At 50.9% G+C, this 22,580-nt stretch overlaps 1 protein-coding gene across 4 annotated transcripts in view; it reads left to right on the top strand.

The window, feature by feature from the left end:
• The first annotated feature begins 4,434 nt into the window (after window positions 1-4,434).
• IGDCC4 (immunoglobulin superfamily DCC subclass member 4) overlaps window positions 4,435-22,580 on the top strand; it is a 39,884-nt gene continuing 21,738 nt past the window's right edge. For all 4 annotated transcript variants that reach the window (XR_007519936.1, XM_049906169.1, XM_049906168.1 and 1 more), the window contains exons 1-3: window positions 4,435-4,543; window positions 13,979-14,320; window positions 15,065-15,206. Coding sequence is in view for 3 of the 4 variants with exons in the window: in XM_049906169.1 (XP_049762126.1) it covers window positions 4,474-4,543; window positions 13,979-14,320; window positions 15,065-15,206 (554 nt within the window). In the remaining variant the exon portion in view is untranslated. The remainder of the gene's footprint in view (window positions 4,544-13,978; window positions 14,321-15,064; window positions 15,207-22,580) is intronic.

Raw genomic sequence — 22,580 nt, 5'->3', positions numbered from 1 at the left:
GTTTTTTTTTTTTTTTTTTTTTTTTTACCATTGTTATACAGACATACAGCTTAAAGAGTCAAGCTCTATAACAAATCTCTAAATAACTTATTTGTATTGTTACTTTGGAGTCCCTCGGTGGTACAAAAAGCTAATGTGCTTGGCTGCTCACTGAAAGTTTGGAGGTTCAAGTCCACCCAGAGGCACCTGTAAAGAAAGTCCTGGCAATCTACTTCCAAAAAACCAGCCGTTGAAAACCCCGTGGAGCACAGTTCTACTCTGATACACGTGGGGTCACCATGAGTCAGGATTGACTCGACTGCGACTGAGCTGGCAATTGTTGCTCTAGGATTTTGTTTGTCAGTGTTCATGCATTCTCTAATGGCATCCCATCATGAAAGATTAAGATTTAGCTGTTTTTCTCCCATTTCTACCAAACACCAACATACTTTAAATCCCCCTCATCCTCTCAATACAGTTCTATTGTAATTTTAGTGAGACCAATATTCAGTGTTTACATTATTATGATTATGCAAATGTAGTCAGAGAGAAGTCATAATAAACTTTGAATTCATTTTCATTCATGCAGAACACTTTGGTTTCTGCAGTTAATTATCTTTTTTTTCCAGCTTTTATATATTTATTACTAATTCAATCCCAAACTTATCAACCTTTCCATTGATTTATTTTTGTCTGTTTAATTGCTAGCATTGTCAACATTTTCCTATGATACATTTTCATTGCCAATATACAGCATTTCAGATATTTAATGAGTTCAGTAAGCTTTGACTGACTAGTCTGAGAATGTATTCATCACTTATAGTGTCGATCCTTTGGGGAAATGTGTTCTGATTTTCTAGGCAATTGGTTTATAAATGCACTTTGGGTATGACTACCTATATAAAGCTCAGTTCCTGCCCTCAGGGAGCTTCCAGTGTGATTTGAGACATGGGAATTACATAAAGAAACAGCTGTACAAGACAGAGGTGACCCAGTGCCTGTTGAGTGGTAAATACAGGTCTGTGAGGGCTGATGGGCACCCTGAAAGAGGTGGGATTTGAGTAGTTTTAAGAGACTGTATGTATTTTTTACCTCTCTAAATTAGATTTATTATTTCTGATTAAAAAGTAACAAGTCTCTCTCAGACCAGTAAGTCTGGCCTTTTTTTGTGAATTTGACTTTTTGTTCTACAGTTTTTCTCCCACTCTGTCCAGGTCATACAGCAAGTCTGCAATAGAGGAAGGACTAGAGCCATGACTCTTGGTTCTTATGCTGGATTTGGCTGGGCTGAGCCTGTAAACTCCATTGCTCCTCACAGCTCACACCCACTCTCCACAGAGCTGAGGCGAATGCAAACACAGAGAAATTAATTAGATTTTTGTATGTGGCTGGCAGAATCAGTCTCTTTGTATAGCAACATCTTGTTTGTTCGCCCATTCATTCAACTGACAGCGAAATCATCAGCTGCTTCCCAGATGACACACAGGCCCTGCCCTATCAGCCCCAGCCTCCCTACCTGGCTTCATCTCCCACCCTGCCCTCCTGCCCAGCTCACACCTCCCACTTTCTGCTTACACTGGGCTCAGATCTGTGTTTGCTCCCAAAGCCTTCTCTGCCTCCCCCCAAGTCTGGCTCGAGTGCCCTCCACCCACCATCCCCCAGCACGGCCTGTATGACCTGGGATGATAACTGCCTGTCTACCTGTCTGTCTCCCTCTAGACTAAGTGCCTTGCAGGCAAGAACCGCCGTGGTCACCGCTGAGCTGCCGGTGTCCAGAGCAGGGCCTGGCCCATAACAGGTGCCCTGTGTATGTCCACAGTTCAGCCATTTCCTGAACACTCCCTGTGCCCTCACACCTCAGGGTCTCTGCCGAGGGCGTTTCTTCCCCCACCCCTGTGCCATCTACCCTCTTTACCTCGTCAAGACCCACAAGGATCAACAGCTCTGTGGAGCCTTTTTCCTCAATGCCCCCACCCCGCACCACACAGAGTTAGTCCCTCCTCTTCCTGCTCCTATCCCTCCTGCCATCTCATGTCACTTCAGACACTATTATCCCTGTGGCCAGTGTCTTGTGTCTTTTATCCTGGCTCCCTGGTCTGGCTGCTTAGAACTCAGCAGTGAACGTAACAGACAAAATATCCCTGTCCTAGTGGAGCCCACAGCCAGGTGCTCAGCTGCGAACCAAAAGGTCGGCAGTTTGAACCCACCAGCCGCTCCGCAGGAGAAAGACATGGCAGTCTGCTTCCGTAAAGATTTACAGCCTTGGAAACCTTATAGAGCAGCTCTACCCTGTCCTATAGAGTCGCTAGGAGTTGGAATCGACCCGACAGCAGTGGGTTTGTTTTGGTGGGAGGGGAGCCACAATCTAGTTGGGGGAAAGACCATAAATGAACTAAGTAAAATTTAGATCATGTTAGAAAGTGATAAGTATTAGGGAGAAAAACGAAGCAAAAAAGGGGACTCGGGAGAGTGGGAGGAGTCCTGAGGAAGGCCCCCAGCATCTGGGAAAGAGCTCAGGCTTGTGCTGGCTGGGCAAAGTTGGGGGGCAGGGCTGGCCTCAATCACGTTACTGTACAGTGAGGAGGCTAGTGTGGCTGGAGAGCAGAGGGGACCAGTGTAGGAGGTGAGGGCAGAGAGGCAAAGCAGCCTCCAGATCAGAGAAGGCTTGTCAGTTGTGATCAGAATTTTGGCTTTTGCTCTGATGGGCTTTGAACAGAGAAGTGCCATAATCTGGTTCACATTTTAACAGGATCACTCTGGCCGCTGTATTGAGCAAAGATTGAGGGGGGACAGGAGCAGGGTCAGGGAGGCGGTTATAGCCACATTCCAGGTGAAAGGTGTCTGCATTTGGACTCAGGTGGCAGCAGGGAAGTGGGAGTGAATTATGTACAAGTGAAGAGTCAAAGGTGTCTCCACTGTGTTGACCTGAGCAACAGGACAATGGAGCTGCCAGGAACTGAGCTGGGAAGACCATGGAGGAGCAGGTTTGATGCGAAGATCAGGGGCTCAATGTTTGATGTGCTACGTTTGAGATGTCTATTAGATTGTTACAGGACATGTTGATCAGGTAGGTGGATATGCAAGCTTGGGGTTCGGGGGAGATGGCCCAGACTGGAGATAGAAATGTGGGCATATCAGCATACAGATGCTTAAGCCTTGGGAGCTATACGAGATCACTAAGAAATGCCAGCATTTCAAGGAAGAGGGAGTGATGGGCTGAGTCAAATGCCACTGATGGGTCGAAAGGAAGGCTGGCAATGAGTGAAGAAATGTCAGGTCCAGTTAGATCTACAAAGTACAGGTGATTATTAAGAGCTAACTGGCAACAGATGGGTAAGACACCTACCCAGTTCCTAAGCAGAGACAAAATGGCTCTAAGTCCCAGGAACCCTGGAGACACAGAGAATGGACCAATCACACATCTTGGTGTTGGAAGGACCTTAAATGGGTCATTTCATGGGTATGCTTCTCCCCACCCAAGCCTAATGAGGGAATCCCTGGTTCCAGAACAAGAAATATCTGGTACTGGCTAGGACAGTTGCAGAAAGCACAGTTGAAGAGAAAAAGGATAGTTCCGTAAAGCCAGACAGCAGAGGTTGAATGAGAAGGAGTGGAGGATGGCTGCTTCTGGAGTCAGAAAACTAGTCGGGCCCTGCATCTGCTGCTTGCTGGCCTCATGTGGTTAGGCAAGTCACTTCACCTCCCTCCGCCTCAGTTTCCCCATGTGTAAAATGGGAGCCATCAAACTTGTCCTTTCCAGAATAGCTGTGAGACCGAATGTGGCATCGCTTGCGGTACATGCTCTAGCTGGCATCTGGTTACAAGGAAGGAGGCCAACAGATGCACTGGGCTTGTAATGGCAATGGAAGTGGGGGTGAGGAGGGAACTACCATGTCCTGGGTGGGCAGGCTGGTGGCATATGAGGAGGTTAACGAGGATTCGGGCCAGGACTTGGGCAACAAGATGAGGCCATCCGGACAGAGACAGAAGCCTTGAATTCGCCTCCACTGTGCTTTTTTTTAGTGCCTGGAACAGAGATAGACGAGACGCTGAAGCGACGACAGGGAAAAGAATGAGAGACACCGAGGCAGAAAGAGCCACGGGGACCCAGAGACGGGGAGACTAAGAGAACAAGCAGCCCAACAGGGCCCCGAGGCGACCGGAGGGGGCGAGGCACTGGGGCGCAGACCCCAGCAGAGCAGAGCCCCCGCGCGGCGCCAGGTCGCACCGCGTGGGCCAAGGTCCCCGGCGGGGCCACAGCGACCGCACTCGCTGGGCGCCCCCGCCCCGGCTGTTGGCCCAAGATGGCGATGGAGGGGCGGGCGAGGCGGCGGCGGCCCCGGCCCCCGCTCCGGCCCCCGCTCGGGCCCGGGCCCCCGAGGCCGCGCCCCCGCCCGCGGCGCCGCGCCTCCCCGGGCCACTGACGCCCGGCGCGCCCTCCCCCGGCGGCGGCGGCCGAGGTGCGGGGAGGCGGCGGCGGCCCGGCCCAGCCCCATGGCGCGGGGGGACGCTCGCCGCGGCCGCGGACTCATCGCGCTGACCTTCTGCCTGCTGGCCGCGCGCGGTAAGGGCTGGCGCCGCGGCAGTGGAGGGAGCGGCGGCGTGTGCGTGCGCCCGCACCCGGGCTGCGCTGGGCTGGGGGGCTGGCGTGGGTCCCGCGTCCCGAGTGAGCGCGGGGGCCGAGGGGCACGGGCTGCGCGCCCGTGTGCCTGGGATGCCTGCGTGGGGAGGTCTGCGAGCTGCGGCCGGGGGCGTTTGCGGCATGTACTTGTCCGCAGGGGGTGTGTATCCTGGGTTTGCGGAGTCTGGAGTGTGTGTGTGTGTGTTTGTGTGTTTGTGGGAGGGGGACTCCTGCGGGCGTACGTGTCCGCATTGCGTGCCATGGTCCCGGCATGGCATCGGCGCTGCGGCTGGCTGCGGGGCTGGTGGCTTGTGCGGGTCAGGCTCTGCCCGCGCGTCTCTCCGGGTTAAGAGTGTGTGTGTGAGAAAGAGAAGGGGTGTGGGGGGTGTGTCTACACCTCCATTTGTGTCGGGTGCGTGTGTAATTGTGTTCTGGGGCTGAGCTAATATTTGGCCTTGGCTTTTGGGAGTGTCCTTGCCCGTGGTGGGGGACGGGAGCGGGAGATTCCGGGCTGGGGTGGGGGGGCATAAAACACTCAACTTTGCCCAGTGGGTGTGGTCCTTGGGGTCGGTTGGGGCAGGGGAGGTCTGCTCCCCAAATTCATGGCCAGGAGTGGATTGGGGGAGGGGGGACAGAAAACCAGTTGCTTTCGTGGACTTGTCCAGCGGTCGCTCTCGGGATGGGACGCGTGTCACTCCTGCCCCACCCCAGGGGCCGATAAGGGAAGCGTGGACGAGGCCCGCAAGGCCTCCTCCAGTCCCCCACCCCAGTGCGGGGCGGGTGGGGGGTAAGGGTCAGAGTTGTCCAGCTGAAGGAAGGGCTGGGGACGGGGGTGGTGGGTGGTGGGAGGGGACCAAGTCCTAAAGTGTCTGCGTGTCCAGGGCTCCTTCTTCCACCCATAGCCTTCTCGCTTGCAGTCCTGTGTGCGTTTGGGGAGGGGGGGCTGCCCAAGGGGAGAGTAGGTGGTGAGGCTGGGGAAGGGGGATGGGCTGCCCGCTTTGTTCGCCTCCTTTTTGCCTTCCCTGCCGAGGGGGGAACTGAGGATGTGTCCGGGGCGAGTCGGGGAGGGACTTGAAGCTGGGGGTGGGGAGGGGGATTTCTCTCCAGCTGCTGCGGCTTTCCAGAGAGACTCAGCCAGGCCACGTGGGAGGGAGGCAGGGAGGGTGGCGGGGGAAGGAGCCTCAGCCCCGCCGGCCCCAGGCCCCTCTCCAAGAAACCCAAACAGCGTGTGGGAAAGTGCCGGGAGCTGCTGGGACCCCCTCTCTCCCAGTATAGACACGCCCCTTTCCAGTCCTGACCTTTGACTCGGCGTTCGTCGGCTGCTGGAGGCCGCCTAGGGGCAGGGTCGGGGTTGCTGGGCAGAGTGGGGGTCCCGGAGTTGTCAGGTGAAAGGAGCGGGGCAGTGTCAGAGAGGCGTCTGTCCTCCTGGAGCCCCGGGGATTAAGGAATAGTTTCGCCCCTCTCCCTCCTTCAAGAGCTGCAGAAACGAGCTCAGGGTCCAGCAAAGCAGGATCAGAACGAGGAACCGCGCCGTCGCGTCCTCCAGTACCGCTGGGGCCTCGGGCAAGGGGCTCAGCTTCCCTGCCTCTGAGACCTGGCCTCTCCCTGCCGCCGAGTGCGCGGCTGGGGCTCCCCTTGGCTGCAGTGTGTGTGTCTAAAGCAACCACTTTGCTCTGCCTGGGTCCCACTCCCTTTGTCAAAGCTCCAGCAGGCCTGGGGGCAAGCCTGTAGAGCTCTGATTAGCCACCTGATCTAGATCGAGGTCTTTCATTCATTCAGCAAATATTTAGCACCTTTTATAGGCCAGCACGTGCCTAGTGCTTGGAAATAAGGAGGCAGACATGGTCCCTGGTACAAAGCTTGCAGTCTGGTGATGGGGTAGACTGACAGGTAAACTAGTACCCTGCAGTGCCGTGGAAGATGCTGGGAGCAGAGGCTCCTAAGCCAGCCTGGGTAGGTCAGGAAGGGCTTCCTGGAGGAAGTGATGGTGCATAATAGAGCTAAATGTGCAGGTGAGTTAGCCCTGCAGAAGAGTGAAGGGTGATGGGCAGCATCTTCCAGAGAGAGAACAGCATGTGCAAAGGTTCAGAGGTGACTAACCTAAACCTGAAAGAAACTCAGTCTGACTGGAGTCCAGAGTAAAGGGGGTGGGAGGGGGCAGGTAGGCGCAGGGTGGGACAAGGGCCCTGAGTACCAAGAAAGGAGCCTGAAGAGGGGGACTGGACCCAACTCATGAAGATAAGTTCTACCTGAGTCAGAATATGGGTGGCTGGGAAGCCAAGTGAGTAACAGGAGGGTCCTGAGAACCTGAGAGCTGCTTCTTCCTCACCCGGGAACACCTCCGCCCCGTTCTTTCTCGGGCCAGATACCCAAGAGGTGTCTTAGTTGAAGTGGTCCTCTCTGACCCTCTCTCTGAAGTTAGGAACCAGGTCAAGCATTGCGGGTTTCCCTTAATAGTGAATCTTACCCAGGCATTAGCTGAACCTTTCTATGTACTGATGTACTTTCATGATCCAATTAATCAAACATTTACTTGTGAATTAGCATTTCCTTTCATTGCTCCTAAAAGTACCTCTCGAAAGTTAAATAATCTCAGAATTAGAGCCCCATTGATGTCAGCGCTGAAAGGAATTTAGAAATAATTTTAGCTTGACCCCATTTTACAGATGAGAAAACTGAACCCTTAAGAGGGTAGTGGCTTCCCAAAGTTAGGGAATAGGATAGGGACTGAGCTGGGGCTAGACCTAGGTCACCTGGCTCTTGGAGGTACATTGCCAGGTTAGAGAAGTCACCCTTTCCTGGGACTTGGTAGACACATGCCCAAGTCCATCTTTCTGCACACCCCTGCCAATGAGATGTTATCAGCTTTGAGCCTGGCCCCCCTTAGTCCATCTCTCTGGGCTCTGGAATCCACCCTCCTCCACCCACCCCCACCACCTCCTCCTGTTCAGCTCCCACTGTCTCTGAGGTACAGTAACCAGACTTGACACAGAATTCCAGCTGTAGAACAGATGTCATCGCCAGGCGGGCCTGGAGCTCCCAGCCCCCCACCCCCATGGGGGGAGTAAGAGCAGCTCTGAGCAAGAGGACCCCAGCCTGGTCAGAGGGAGTGATGGGAGATGACGGGGAAGGAAAACCGGAGAGAGGATATGCTGGGGTCAACATGCAGAGAAATCGAATCCTTATCTCCTAGGCCAGCCGGCCACCAACTACTGCTCCCCCGTTGCTGGAGCAGTGGAACTCTCTGCATTTGGGGGCTGTGAGGCCATTGAGGTCAGAGAAGCAGAGGATTAGTAAGCTGTCTCTCAGGTGACAGGGACAAACTGGTGCAGGCTCCAGGATGGCTGGATAAGCGGCTCATTACCTTGTCATCTAGTTTGGAGGACAGATCTCTGGAGTGAGCTCAGTGTACAGGTAGGCTGTGGAGAGAGACATTTTTAACCATCTGAGCCACACAGCAGGAGAACAGGTGAGGTAGTGAGCTCCCCAGCCCTGGTAATGTTTAAGTACAGGGTTTCTTCCCATGTGGGCTTGCTGCTCTCTCTGCTTTGTAAGCATCTATTAGGTAACACGCAGTACGCTAGGCATTTCCACATGTCTTATGCCCATCATCCCTAGCCTTGAAGGGGATTACTATTCTTTTTACAGATAAGGAAACTGAGGCTTGGAAAAGCATGAGTGGGTCTGGGTCTTATCTTTTTGAGTGTGTCTGTACATGCCTGTATGCTCTTCCACTCAAGGAGTATTTACTGAGCGCCTGCTATGTGCTGAAGGTCCCTGGGTGGCACAAATGGTTTGTACTCAACTACTAACCTAAAGGTTGGTGGCTCGAACCCACCCAGAAGTGCTGCAGAAGAAAGGCCTGGCATTCCGCTTCTATAAAGATTACAGCCAAGAAACCCCTATGGAGCAGTTCTACTCTGTAACACATGGAGTTGCCCTGAGTCAGAATTGACTCAACGGCCACAGTACTGTGTGCCAGGCACTGTTCTAGGCACTGGGAGTTTAGAAAGCTGACTAACACATAATCCCAAGAGTTTGTGCCTAGTTGGGGAGAAAGGCAAGTCAAAACTGTAGTGATCATTGCAATGATCTAGTGCCCAGGATCCCCTGGGGCAGGAAAAGGAGGGGCGCCAACCTTAGATGGGGATGGTACAGCTATTCTAGGCAGAGGGGGCACCCAGAGCAACGGCTGAAGCAGCCTTGTGCTTTCAGAGAACTGAAAGTGGTTTGGTGTGGTGGGGGCAGCGGGTCGCAGGAGGAAGGCAAGGGCCAGGTCAAGCTGAGTTTGGCCTTGCCATCCAGTTGGCTGGGCCTCAGGGTTGCAGATGAAGGGAGGGCCGAGGCCTTCCTTGTGTCCCAGGCAACAGTCCCAAACTCTCCTTCCAGCTGTTGGTGGGAGGGGCTTAGTGTGTGGTAGGGGAGGTAGCCAAGCTGGGGAGCAGGGAAGGATGTTGCTGGAAGAAACTGACTTGTGTCCCCTGAGAAGGGAGAGTGGTGAGGGTGTCATGGAGAATTGCCCTTAGGCCCCAAAACAAGTTGTAAACCTGCTGGGCCCCGAGAAGTTTGATGTTTGTGGCAAATTCTTAGCCTAATGAATGAGGCATCGTGGCCTTGTTCCCCTCCCCCACCTACATGCCCCCTTCCTGAGAATTCACTGAAAAACTGACCTCAAGGCCCCAGCTCACACCAGGGCCCCACTAATCCCACAAAACAGCCCTGAGCTGGCCCTAGGGCTCAGCAGCGAACCTCCTTTCTGTCTGGGCTCTAGTTGGCCTCATAAAATCTAATATATCCTGTAAGTGGGTAAAATAACATGTCGAAGAAAGGAGAGTGAGAGATGGCCCTGCGGCTCCCCGGCATAGAAACACTGTGTCCTGAGGAGACTGTGGGAGAGGGAGGACCCTTGAGGCAGAAAGCTGGTGGGCAGCAAGGGTCCACTGAGCACCTACACCCACCTCAGTCCCGAGAAGGAAGTCTAAGAAATGCTCTTGCAAGGTGCTTTGGGGGTCTGCCACAAAGCCACTGCACAAACAAGGCCCACTTCCCAGGACATCACTTTTACGAGAAGATTTGATGGTGTAGGAACCATGTTTATAGTAGAACAAACGTTGCTATGTTATAGAGCAGAATGCAAAATGTGCCAGTGGTTTAAAAAGAAAAACATTCCGGGTGGTCAGTGAAACCTCCTAAGTACGTCCTCCTCAGCTGTGAGGAGAATTTTCGTGAAAATGCCTGACAGGTGTGGCACCTCCTCCTTTTATGCATTAGGGAAACTGAGGCTGAGAGGAGGAAAGTGACCAACTCAAGGTCATACGAGACATGACTGGACCTAGAAGCAGGACTCTGTTTCTAAACCAGAGCTTGTCGGGTCACATTCCGTTGTCTGTCTTGGCAAGAGGAAGGATGGGGAAGGAACCTCTAAGCTGCCCTGTGATGTGAGACTCAGAAAAACTCCATCGGGGAAGGCGGCTTCACAGGGGCTGGCATCTGAGCTGAACCCCAAAGGATGCATCTCCTGGGCACAGAAGTTGGGCTGTGCACTGAGGCAGAGAGACTCCCTAGTTTGGGAGCAACTGTCTCCTCAGGACTAGGCTTACCTTCAGAGGTCAAAGAAGGAGCAGCTTCTCCAGACTATCTCCCGGAGAAATGAGATGCCCCTTAGGGCCTCAATCTCCGCATCTGTAAAATGACCAATCTCGGGCTTAGCAAACACTTTCACTAAAACAGGCCTTCCTGGGCCCCTGGCACAGCTCTACTGGTCTCTGAGGGGAACCCCAGTTCTCCCCGCGTCTATATTCTGGTTTCCCTGTTCTGCCTTGTGGGGTTCCTCAGAGGTGGGGAACTGAGACATCTGCTGCCCCATGAATATTCAGGAAGGGAACTGGAGCCTCCTCTGCTCCCCAGCCAGCCGCCAACCCCTCTGGCCGCTGTCCTGCCCGCCAGAGCCTGGGATGCTGACATATCCAGCAGCTGCTCAGGGCCCCAACTGTTCACATTGTTTGTTCAGCGCGGCAGGGGATTTTCCAAGCCCCGGACATGCTTTGGGGGGCGGGGAGGCCGCCAGAGGGCTCTGAGATTCATGTTGTGTGGGGCTTTTCCCCCCGAAACCCAAATCCAGCTCAGCGGCTGGATCAGGGCGGTTGGAAGCCACTGGGCGGAGAGCCCGGCCTTGCTTTCCCCTACCCTGTTCTTGAATCGTGGGATCTAGGGCCTTAGAGATAGAAGGAACTGGGCGTTAAGATCAGCAATTAGCCTTTGTATAGGCCTTTACAGCTTATGAAGTGCCTTAAAGAGAGAGCTCTCAGTCGAGTGATGTCCACTGGCTCAGGGCCAGGGCCCTGACATACATCATCTTGTTTAATCCTCACAAGCTAGGATCATCTCCATTTTACACATGTGGAAACTGAGGCCCAGAGAGGTGAAGTGACTTGTCACACAGCTAGTAGGTAGAGCAAGTCTAGAACCTTGATCATCCACCCCAAGGTCAAATGCTTTTCTACCATAGCAAGGGCCTGCAGTGTTGTGACTACAATTAGAACAAAACTCAGGTGAGGGCTAGGGCTGCCTTCTCCTCCCTGTCCCCGGTAGTAATGCTGAGCCCAGCTGTACAGCAGGAGGAGCCTGGTGGATCCTTTCTGAAGGATTGAAAAGGCAGAGAACCTGTCCTGGCCCCGTCTGTCCATCCCAGGGTAGCGTGAGGGCCTTAGCCTGTGCCCCAGTCTCCTTGTCTTGGCCAGTCAGGACTTCTCCCTCATTCTCATTCTCCTTAGGGGTATTGGGAAGGATGCCTGGGGACATGCTGTCTGGCAGGGGTTCTAAGCATTGGCATATGTGTGGCCAGGTGTTGATGAGCATGTCAGAGACTGAGGTGGCTTTGCTCAGGTGTGGAGACTGTGTCTATGGTTTGATGTGTGTGTCCAGAAGCTGTTATATATTCATCCAGGAATGGGCGTGTCCAGACCACTGAATTGTAAAATCATAGACTCTCAGAGATCACCCACTACATTCGAGTAAACTGAGGCTTAGAATGGGAGGTAACTGGCCCAAGTTCACACGGCTAGACTGTGACAGTGCTGGGCTTCATCACTGTGCTTTCTGCATGTCCCCATGTGCCTCTCTCAGCCCAGACCTGTCTTGTAGAGAGAGTTGGCCATTGCTCTCACCTCTCCCTGTGGTTCCCTCTTAGACATGTCACTCTGCTTTGAAGCAAGGAGTCAGGTCAAAGGATAAGAAGGGACCTTCGGTCATTGAGCTTTTATAGGACAGGGAGGCAGCAGGTCAACTCTTGGGAGATATAACTGGAAAAACCAATCATTTATGAATAATTGGTACTAGGCCTTGCTGAAATGTTGGTTAAAATGATAAACATTGACCTTTATGGGGTTTTGCCTTGACCCTGGGATAGCATTCCCTTCCTCTTCTCTTTATGGAAAGGGCAGCACTGGAGTCTGCAGGCTCTTCTGGGGCCTTTGGAGAGAAAAGAGCCCTGCTCTGGGAGTCAGGGGACCTGAGTTCTGGTTCACGCTTGAGGCAGGGCCTTGGGTAGATTAGCTGCAGGAAGGAAGGGTGGTTGGCTTAGCTTCTTCAGTCTCTGGGGCAGAAGAGGCAACTGACTGCCAGGGCTCAGTCTCCCAGGTGCCTGGAATGAGCCATGGGAGCCTCTCCTTGGGCTTGTCCTGAACCCCGCTTGAGTCTAGCCCCTACCTGATGGGCATCCCAGAGCACTTAGCTGTTCTGTCATGATCTATTTGCCTTGTCCAAAGGAGGGAGGTGGGGGGAAGCATCCAAATTCCCTTCATTGAGGTGGCTCCACAGACCAACAAACCAGCTTGGAATTATTTTTGTTTTGTTTATTCAGGATATATGTGTATTCACACACACACACACACATACACACGTGCTTTCTTATACTTGTAATACTTGCTTTTAATGTTTCCTGGATCCTATATTTTTCTAGCCCACGGTATATTTTTGGCTGGGTAACATTAGTCAAGACAATCTGTAGGATTCCAGGGGAGGGAATGACATTGCTGAGCCCCATTCTGTGCCAGGTACTGTGCAACACCCCTTTCCTGTACGTCATCTCATTTCGTGCTCACCACAGCTCCGCGAGGAAAGAACTACTGTATCTTCATAAATGTTGAGATATAATTCACATACCATAAAACACACCATTTAAAGTATACAATTCAGTGTTTTTTTGTATATTCACAAGAATGTTCAACCATGATCATTATCTAATTCCAGAACATTTTCATCACCCCAAAAAGAACCCTAGTGCCCATGAGCAGTCACTCCCAATTGCTGCCTTCCCCTAGCCCCTGGCAACCACTAATCTTTCTGTTCCGTGGAATTGCCTATTCTGAACATTTATTATCAGCGGAATCATACAATATGCGGGCTGTTGTGACCGACTTCTTTCACTTGGCATGTTTGGAAGGTTCATCCATGTATCACAACTTCATTCCTTTGTGAATGAATAATATTTCATTGTACAGATATACCACATTTTGCTTATCCATTCTTCAGTTGATGGACACTTGGTGTCTTAGTTTGGGATCTCTAGAATAGCAAAGCCAGTGGGACATAGATAGATAGATAGATAGATGATAGGTAGATAGATAGATAGATAGATAGACAGACAGACAGACAGACAGACAGACAGACCGACCGACCTACTTCAAGGATATGGCTCACCCAGTTGTAGGGGCTGGCAACTCTCAAATCTGTAGATCAGACAGTAGGCTGGAGACCTCTGCTGGTCCACAAGATTGTGGGGGGCTGGCAAATCCAAAATCTGCAGATCAGGCAGCAGCCCAGAAACTTCTGCAGGCTTACATCCTAAGATTCGTAGGTCAGGCAACAGGAAGAATGCTGGGCCAAAAGAGAGAGAGAGCAAGCTATCTCTGCCAGACAGTTCATTTATATTCTGGAGGCAGGCCACACCCCCAAAGAAACACCCCCTTTCAACTGATTGGTTGATCATATCAGATCACATCATGGAAGATAATTACATTACAGAACATCACCCAGTCCAAGGTCTGCCAAACCACTGAGAATCATAGCCTAGCCAAGGTGACTTGTAACATTAACCATCACAATGAGTTGTTTTCACTTTTTGGCTTTTATGAATAACGCTGCTTTGAGCTGTATCTGTTTATGGATGAGGAAATGGAGCAGCAGGCAAGAGAGGCACAAAGAAGTGCAACAGTCCACCCAAGGTCACAGTTCCTAAGGGGCAGAGCCAGGGTTCAGACCCAGGTCTTTCTCTACGAGTGGCCCCAGCCCCTGAAGGGGGGAGCAATGAGTCAGAAGCTGGAGGCTTTGTGCAGTGGGAGCAGACACCTGATGGCCCATGCCTCCTCCTCCATGCAGGGGAGCTGACGTTGCCCCAGGAGACCGTGGAGCTGAGCTGTGGAGCGGGGCCACTGCAAGTGATCCTGGGCCCGGGGCAGGCTGTGGTGCTGGACTGCAGTCTGGAGGCTGCTGCTGGAACCCCCACCAGTGTGACCTGGAGCAAGGATGGGGCCTCCCTGCCCAAGCACCACCACCTGCGCCTGCTGCCCAACGGCTCCCTGTGGCTGTCCTGGCCAGCACTCGATGGCAGTGATGAGGCAGGCCCTGGGAACTCAGGCGTCATTGAGGGCAGCTATTCCTGCTTGGCCCGTGGCCCTCTGGGAGTGGTGGCCAGCCAGGCTGCTGTGGTCAAGCTCACCAGTGAGTATCTGCATCTGGGGTCTAGGACTGGGACCCAGAAGAGCTGGGGTGTGGGAAGTGGGGTCTGCAGCTAGTTACTTGCACAAACGCCTGTCTTCTTGAGCTCGCTCCCCTTTTCTCTGCCCCTATCCTGCTCAGGGGGTCCCTTCCTGGCATTTCCCTCCCGGTTCTGTATCCCATTATCTTCCCACTTCTCCGCTTCCCTGGTCCTCCTGTGCTTTCCCTTTGAGGTCTAGAGTCCAGACTTGTGCTTCTTCCAGGAAGCCTACCAGAAAGCTTGGTAAGAGTATCAGAGGCACACAGGAGCCTCCTCGGGAGCGCGCCACCCCCACCCAGGTAGTGTGTGGAGTCAAGCCCCACAGTTCAGCTCCTCCCACGGGTGACTCTCAGGGGGCACAGATCACCATGAGTAATTTTTGGTCCAGGAGAAGTGTGTACCTTATTGTAGTCTGACCATCATGGTGATGTTAGGCAGGGAGATTTTGGAATTCTTTCTGTTTGCAGCATCTGACCAGTAATCCCCGCTTCTTATCCCCCTGGCCACCTCACTCCAACTGTACATGTCCTTTTGGTCTGAATTTGCTCTGCTGTATGCTTCTATTGCTCGGTGCTTCTATGTCTCATGTTTGTATGTGCGTGCGTGTGTATGCATGTGTGCATGTGTGTGTGCATGTGTTTCGCTGCCTCTATTCTCTCTCTGCTCCTGTCCTGCCCCCGCCTGTGTCTTTTTGTCCTCATCCCCAGCACTCGGAAGCTTCTCTCTGCACCCGGAGTCCCAGACGGTGGAAGAGAATGGGACGGCTCGGTTTGAATGCCACATTGAAGGGCTGCCAGCACCAGTCATTACTTGGGAGAAGGACCAGGTGACAGTGCCCAAGGAACCTCGGTGAGTGCCCTGAAGGGGAGTGTGGAGTGGGTCACAGTGGGCAGAACAGAGAGGGCTCTGAGATGTGCTTAGGAACTGGGATCCTCACTGTCCAGAAACTTGGGCTCCATTTGCCTAAACCAGGTTGGGAGCCAACCATTGCCTGACTCTCTGCTCATTTCTGGTCCCAAAGACAAGCTGGACAAGAAGTATTTGCTCCCTGGGAGGAAGCCACCCATCCAGCTTTGGAGCTTGGGTGGGGACTAGTGGTGGAACCCTTCAGAGCATGCCTAATCCCGTCGCTTGCTTTACTGAGAAGGAAACTGGGGCACAGAGAGGAGCTGTGATTTATCCAAGGCCACATCGTGAATCATTGGCAGAATATTTCTTGTTCATTCAGGGCCCTGAGGCTGCTGGGAGGGTTTTAACTTTTCAAGGTTCCTCTCGAGTTTCCGGTGGGGGGGTAGGGGGTGATGTAGGGCAGTGGTGGTTTGGTGGTAGAATTCTCGCCTTCTATGTGGGAGACAGGGTTTGTTTTGACTGGATTTGACACTAGCCCAGGAGGCTTGTGTGTCGCCATGATGCTGAGCAGGTTTCTGTGTAGCTTCCACACAGACTGGGAAGAAAGTCTGGTAATCTGTTCCGAAAGCCAGCCAATGAAAACCCTGTGAATCACAGTGATCCGATCCACAACCCGTCATGGGGATGGTCTGGGCAGCATTTCATTTCCTTGTGCGTGGGGTCACAGTGAGTGGGGGACTGACTCAGCGGCAGCTAACAACAACCAGAGTTTTCGCCCTGGATGCAGGATTCCTCTTCCTGTATGGGTTCCATCCAGTGGAGTGCAGCCATCTGACAAATGGGTGGTGGAGGTCCTTCCTGTCTCTTCCTCCCCCTTCTCGCCACAAAGGCAGTGAGTAGATGGAGCCATCCCAGGAGAGAGAGTTTCTGGGGTAGAAAAAGAGCGGAAACCAAACCCCAGACCTGATCCCCAGTTTGGGATTCGGATGTGCATTGAGTGTGACTGGAAAAACCACAAGGCTCATTTGCATATGTGGTCTCTGAGTTGGTCTCATGACTAGGTCATCTCCCCGTGGATTCTTTGGAAATGTGGCTCCAGGGGCCTTTCACAGCCACCCTGCCGTCCTCTCCCTACATCTCTCCAGCTTAGGTAGCAGCTCGCTTGCTCTCCTGGCCTCCCGGGTGGAGGTGGGGTTACAAATGTTGAGAGATGCTGATTTCCAGATCCCGCTCCCTTGGGACTGGACTAGCCTTCCCATGACTGTTGGGTCGTCCCGGCTCCTCTGACTTCTTCCCACGTCTAGAAGGAGAACGTGTAGAAGACACTTCAAGAATAGTCACGGGGCACATCCCTGGGACAGCTGTGAGGGAGGAAGAAGGGCGAGAGGTCAATCCAGAGGAGTTCCTGTTGACGTTGGTGACCAGTCAGCCCCATCGACCCTTGCCAAGTCACTTCTCACCCAGCCGTATTCTCCCCACCTATAAAATGAAAAAGTCGGATTAAATCCTGTTCTTTGCAGAACATTAGGGCCATAAGATGCTTCTTGAAAAAATTTTCCATGATCAAATAAGGTTGGAAAACTTTGCCTATAACACTGTTAGCAACCCATGAGTGATTCTCATTCTAGGAAGTGAGCCTTGGGAAATGCTGCCTGAGCCCTTCTAGCTCTGGCGTGTTTAAGTTCTGTGCCTGTCTGAATGCAGGGGCCTCTCACCACCGTTGGTGGGTGCTTCCTGGGAGTCCATGAACCCAGAGCAAATGAGCTGGGCAAGAACCAAGTGAGAGCCTACTCCTGACAGTCCTGGAAAGGGTGGGAGGCAGCAGAAAAGCCTCCCCATGTTCAAAGTCACAGCAGCCACCACTTAATCGGTGCTCACCCTGGGCTGAGCTCCATACTAAGCCTTTACATATGTTTTCTCGTTTCATCCTTCCCATCATCCTTCGAGGTAGGTATTTATTATTTTTCATATTTTTCCTCTATTTACTCTTTGTATATATTCCTAGCAGATATGTTTTTAAAATTTAGATAAACAAAAAGAAATAAAAATTACCCATTATCCTACCACCCTCAGAAAGCCACTGCTAATTTTGATGTCTGTCCTTCCAGACTTTTTTCCTATACTTTCTATAACCGTTCTCTTGAAAAACTTGGGTTAATCTGTTCCTATTGTTTTTTTGTTCAATTATCTTTTCAAAAACAAAAATAGGATTATATTGGTGTACAACTTTCCCCCCACACCTCTGCACTTAACATATAATGAACATCCAGGTCTGTGTATACAGATATGGTAGATATTGTTATTTGTATTGTTAAATGAGGAAAATAAGAGTCAGAGATGAAAGTAACTTGCCCCAGGTTGCACAGCCAGTATCCAGGCCCATCCACTCAGAGCCCCAGGGTGGAGGACCCTCAGGTCCTCAAAGGTGTGACTTGGTGGTTGGGGCAGGAGAGCCACAGGGTCTGAAGAAGCTCATGCTGCTAGTGGGCTTAGAGATTCCATTGTCCAACTGCAGTTCAGGACAGAGAAGTGACTTCCCAAAGTCTTTCAGCAAACCAGCGGGGTTCAGACCTTGTCCCCAACATCTAGTTTGGGCGTTGTCCTGTGAAGCCACGGGACTCTCCCAGGAGGCCAGTGCTGCCAGTTCCTGGGCTCTGGAGCGTTTGCCCCCAAGTCCTCTGAAAAGTGATCCTCATCTATAAATAAGCCAGGCTCACATGTCCCAGCACATTGTGTAGGAAATAAAGACATGTCAAAAACAGCGACTTGATTATGCCCAAGGTATGTATTTTTGTGCATGCCCAGATATAGTACATGTACAAATATGCTATTCATAAATTCAGCCCAGTGATTTGAAGGAGACCATATGCCTGGGTGTAGGGTGCACACACATGCAGCTAATAAACACTCTCTGTCAGAATAGATGTGTATATTTTTGGAATAGTTGGCGAGGACTAGACCCAGAGGCAATTCCCTTGACCTTAATGCTAATTGCAAATAATAGGGGATAATTTTTTCTGCCATGGGAACCAGTAATCGATGACAGCAAAGTTTCCCAAATTTTCAGGCATTCACAAACACCTTCATCATTTTTGTCACCCCTATACCATTTATCTAATCACTTAATACTTTTTTTTAAATCAACTCACTCGTCTGTAACTATAACACATATTCAAAGGGAATATTATCTCCTTGCAGCTGATGGAAACCAACAACACTTGCCCTAAAGAGAAGGTAGCCATAAAAATAAACAGATAACCACTGGAATAAAAAAAAAAGTGTGTCTGGATCCATGTGAAATCACTTTGTTATCACCACTCATTCACATTTTAAGAAACATGAATTAATGGACTTGCATAACATGGGCTCCCTAGTCCAGCCTCCTGCTCTACCCATTTCCAGGGTTCATCATGTCATCAACCTCCTGTGACCCTTGTCTAGCGTCCCATTTCCCTGGGTGGATCTCTCAAGGGCTTAGGGTGAGGGCTCCTTGGTCACTGGGAAACTCAGAGCAGCTGTGTCATTTCTTTTCCGTCCTTGAATCCCCGGCCCCAAGTGGCCTTTTGGGGATGGGGTAGCAGGCTCAGGTTTGGGCTTACAAAAAGAATAATCCCGCTTCTTTTTGAATCAAGGTTGTTTTCATTCTAGAAGTAGTTATTTTGTTTTATTTGAAACTTGTATTTGTTTTTAAATGATGAAATATTCCAACTTTACAGACAGGAAAAAAAAGTCACCTACCAACTGAACACAATAATGATGCTTTTGAGTGTTCTTTTCCAGTCTTTTAAAATATGCATATGGTTTACACCATTGTAAACATGTGCTTAGAGCTGACAGCTCATAAATCGTGTTTATGTCTGTTATCTGTATGAGTCTCAGAGCACATCTCAGGCAGGAGTGATTTAACCCATTTTTCAGATGAGAAGCCTGAGGCCCAGACATGTGATGTCACTTACTAAAGTCATGTAGGTTGGAACCAGTTCATTCTTCATATAGCCACAGCAGCTTCTATGTCAGAGCCTGGAGTTATAGGACAAAGTGTACAGGGGCACCTGCTCTTTGCTTTAATTTTAATATATTTCCAAACGACTGCATACTCACTGAGAAAAACAACTAAAGAAAAACAACAAGAACATAATAAATAAGAATCCCCAGTAACCCCACTCCCAGAGAAAACCCCTGGGAATGATATAAGCTTTACCACCCCTTGACTTCTGTGTGTATCCTAACACGTATCATTTATTTATTTTCCAAAAATGGAATTGCTTCATAAGCAATGTGACTTTTTTTCCCCACTATCCAATAATATCCCGGACAGCTTTCCAAGGACAGAACTCCTGAACACATTTCAACAAAACAAAGTCTTAGATGAACGTTGCTCCTTTATTGACGGCGACAACAGTACCGTGTGCAGGGAACGGTATCCACTCATTCACTGAATAGACATAATTAAGGAAGTATCACTTGTCAAAGGAGATGTGGGCTCTTGGGGACCATGGAAGTTCGGGATTAGGAAGAGTAGGCAGTTCCTGGTGGGAACACTACAGGCACAGTTGGCTAGCAAAACTGAAGTGGGAGAGGGAAGGAAGAAGGTTGCTGGAGCCAGACTATGAGTTGGTGGAGGCCTGGTGTGGAGGTGAGGGAACCTTGTTTCCCCGATGGGTCCTGTTTGCCCTTCCCCCACCTGTCCTTACCCATCAATTTTTCCATGGCAGCAGGCTGGGTCCTGGCCCAGGATATCACCTTCAACCACCGCTAGCCTGCCCGTCCCCTTCCCCTTGTTTGGCCCCAGCACGATGTGGCCAAACCCACAGGGGCAGCCACTGGAGCTAAGGGTAAGAGGCTGGGGGCAGAGGTGGGTTTGCCTGTGGGATGAAGTGATGCAGGCTTATTTTTTCCCTCTAAATCCCTGTCAAGCCAAAGCAGGTGTGGCTGGAACTCCCAGCGCCGTTCCTCCCACAGGGAGCCCTGGTGGTGCAGTGGTTAAGGGTTACAGCTGCTAACCAAAAGGTCAGCAGTTCGAATCCACCAGCCACTCCTTAGAAACCCTATGGGGCGCTTCTACTCTGTCCTATAAGGTCTATATGAGTCAGAATCAACTTGATGGCAAAGGGTTTTCCTTCCACAGAAGAGTTGGTGCAAATGGTTAACGTGCTGAGATGCTAACAGAAAGGTTGGAGGTTCGAGTCTACCCAGAGGCACCTTGGAAGAAAGGCCTGGCAATATACTTCCAAAAAATCAGGCATTGAAAACCCAATCGAGCACAGTTCTACTGCATACACATAGGGTTTCCTTCAGTTGGAGTCGACTCAACAGCCAACTGTTTCCGCCCCGCCCCCCCAACCCTTGAGCTAGTTCTCCTCTCGCATGTTTATATTTTCTCATACTAGGGTGGGGAAGAACCTGGTTTCCCATGAGTGGAAGGATTTCCACAGACTGCAGAGCTGCCTTGTTCCCTCTGACCATACCCAGCCTCCACCCCAGGCTCCAGCACCATTTGCTCTATTGAGAAGCTAGGACTTAACCTGGAGCTGACCCTGCAGGATTACAGTCAGTGGACTCAGGGGGAACCCACTCACCCCCTGCCTGAGCCAGAGCCCACTGTGCTCCCCACCTCTCAACCCCCACGGAGACCTCCCTGCCCTGGAGTACACGTCTCTCCAGCAAAGTCTCTGGGCCTTTCTAGTCTTCTAACTGTGATGTCAGAAAACAGCACCCTCATCCATCCCCTCCCTTCCTAGGTAAGGTGCCTGTTGACAGGAGCACACTGGGGACTCACCCCCTCCAGGGCATCCTCAGCCATCTGATGGTGGGTGCTGAGACAGGGAAGGGGGGAAGAACGTGGGGTTTGGCACCAGGAAACCTGGGTTCAAGTTTTAACTCTGCTTCTGCCTTGTTACTAGGTGCCATCGAGTCAATTCCAACTCATAGCAACCCTATAGGACAGAGCAGAACTGCCCCTTAGGGTTTCCAAGGCTGTAATATTTATGGAAGCAGATCGCCACAGCTTTCTCCCTTGGAGCAGCTGGTGGGTTCAAATCACCCACCTTTCAGTTAGCAGTCAAGTGCTTAACCACTGCCCACCAGGGCTCCTTTGCGAGACCCTGGGAAAATATTCTACATCCTGCTAGCCTGTTTCGTCACCAGTAAAATGGGGGTTGTGATCCCCTCTATCTCTTGGGCTTGTTTTGAGGGTCAGATAGGATAGTGTGAGTAAGTAGAAGGGATTTATTTTATCAGGAGAGGAAGGATGTAATACAGACAGGGAGTGAAAACATTCAAACTCTGTAGAAGGGTATACAATAAAGAGTGAGTCTCCCACCCTCGGATTCCAGGATCCCAGATCCCCTCACCAGAGACCACCACCGTTCCCAGGGATATTCTATGCATGTACAAGCGTATATACGTACACATCCCCACACGTCGTTCTGCACCAAACACATTTTGGAGATTCTCTTGTATTAGCACAAGGGGAGCTGCCTCCTCCTCAACAAGACACTTGCCACTTGAACCGTTTTTATGTGCACAATTCAGTAATATTCATTACATTCTTCATGTTGTGCAATCCTCACCACTATCTGCTTCCAAGTTTTTTCATTCCCCTTCAGAGAAACTCAATACCCCTTAAGCAATAACTCCCTGCTTCCTCCTCCCACTCTCAGCTGGTAACCACTAATAAACTTTGGGCTCTATGCCTTTGTCGACTCTAAATATTTCATATAAGTGGGATCATGATATTTGTCCTTTTGTAGCTGGCTGATTTCATTCAGCATGTTTTCAAGGTTCCTCCATGTCATAGCATGTATCAGAACTTCGTTTCTCTTTATGGCTGACTAATATTTCATTGCGTGGATACACCACTTTTGTTTATCCATTCATCTGCTGATGGACACTTGACTTGTTTACACCTACTGGCTGTTGTGAATAATGCTGCAGTGAACACTGGTGTACAAGTGTCTGAGTCCCTGCTTTCAAGTCTTCTGGGTATATACCTAGGAGGGGAATTGCTGGGTTATATGGTAATTCTGTGTTTAACCTTCTGAGGGACAGCCAAACTGTTTTTAACAGCAGCTGCACCATTTTATAATCCTACCAGCAATAGATGAGGGTCCCAGTTTCTCTACATATCTCCTTTTAACAACTGCCCGGGATCCATTGTATGAATGTACCTAAACTGATTTAGCCAGTGCCTGCCCTACAGATGGACACTTGGGTTGTATCCAGTCTTTTGCTATTACATACAGTGCTGAAGTGAGTATCATTAAACATAGGTTTTTGCACACATATATGAAGGTATCTGTGGGATAAAGTCCTAGCGGTGGCATTTCTGGATCAAAAGGTAGGTGTTTTTTCTGTTTTTAACATTTCTTCTCG

This window comes from Elephas maximus, chromosome 13, assembly GCF_024166365.1.
Source record: "Elephas maximus indicus isolate mEleMax1 chromosome 13, mEleMax1 primary haplotype, whole genome shotgun sequence".
Classification (NCBI taxonomy): domain Eukaryota; kingdom Metazoa; phylum Chordata; class Mammalia; order Proboscidea; family Elephantidae; genus Elephas; species Elephas maximus.
This window is presented reverse-complemented; position numbering and strand designations above follow the sequence as displayed.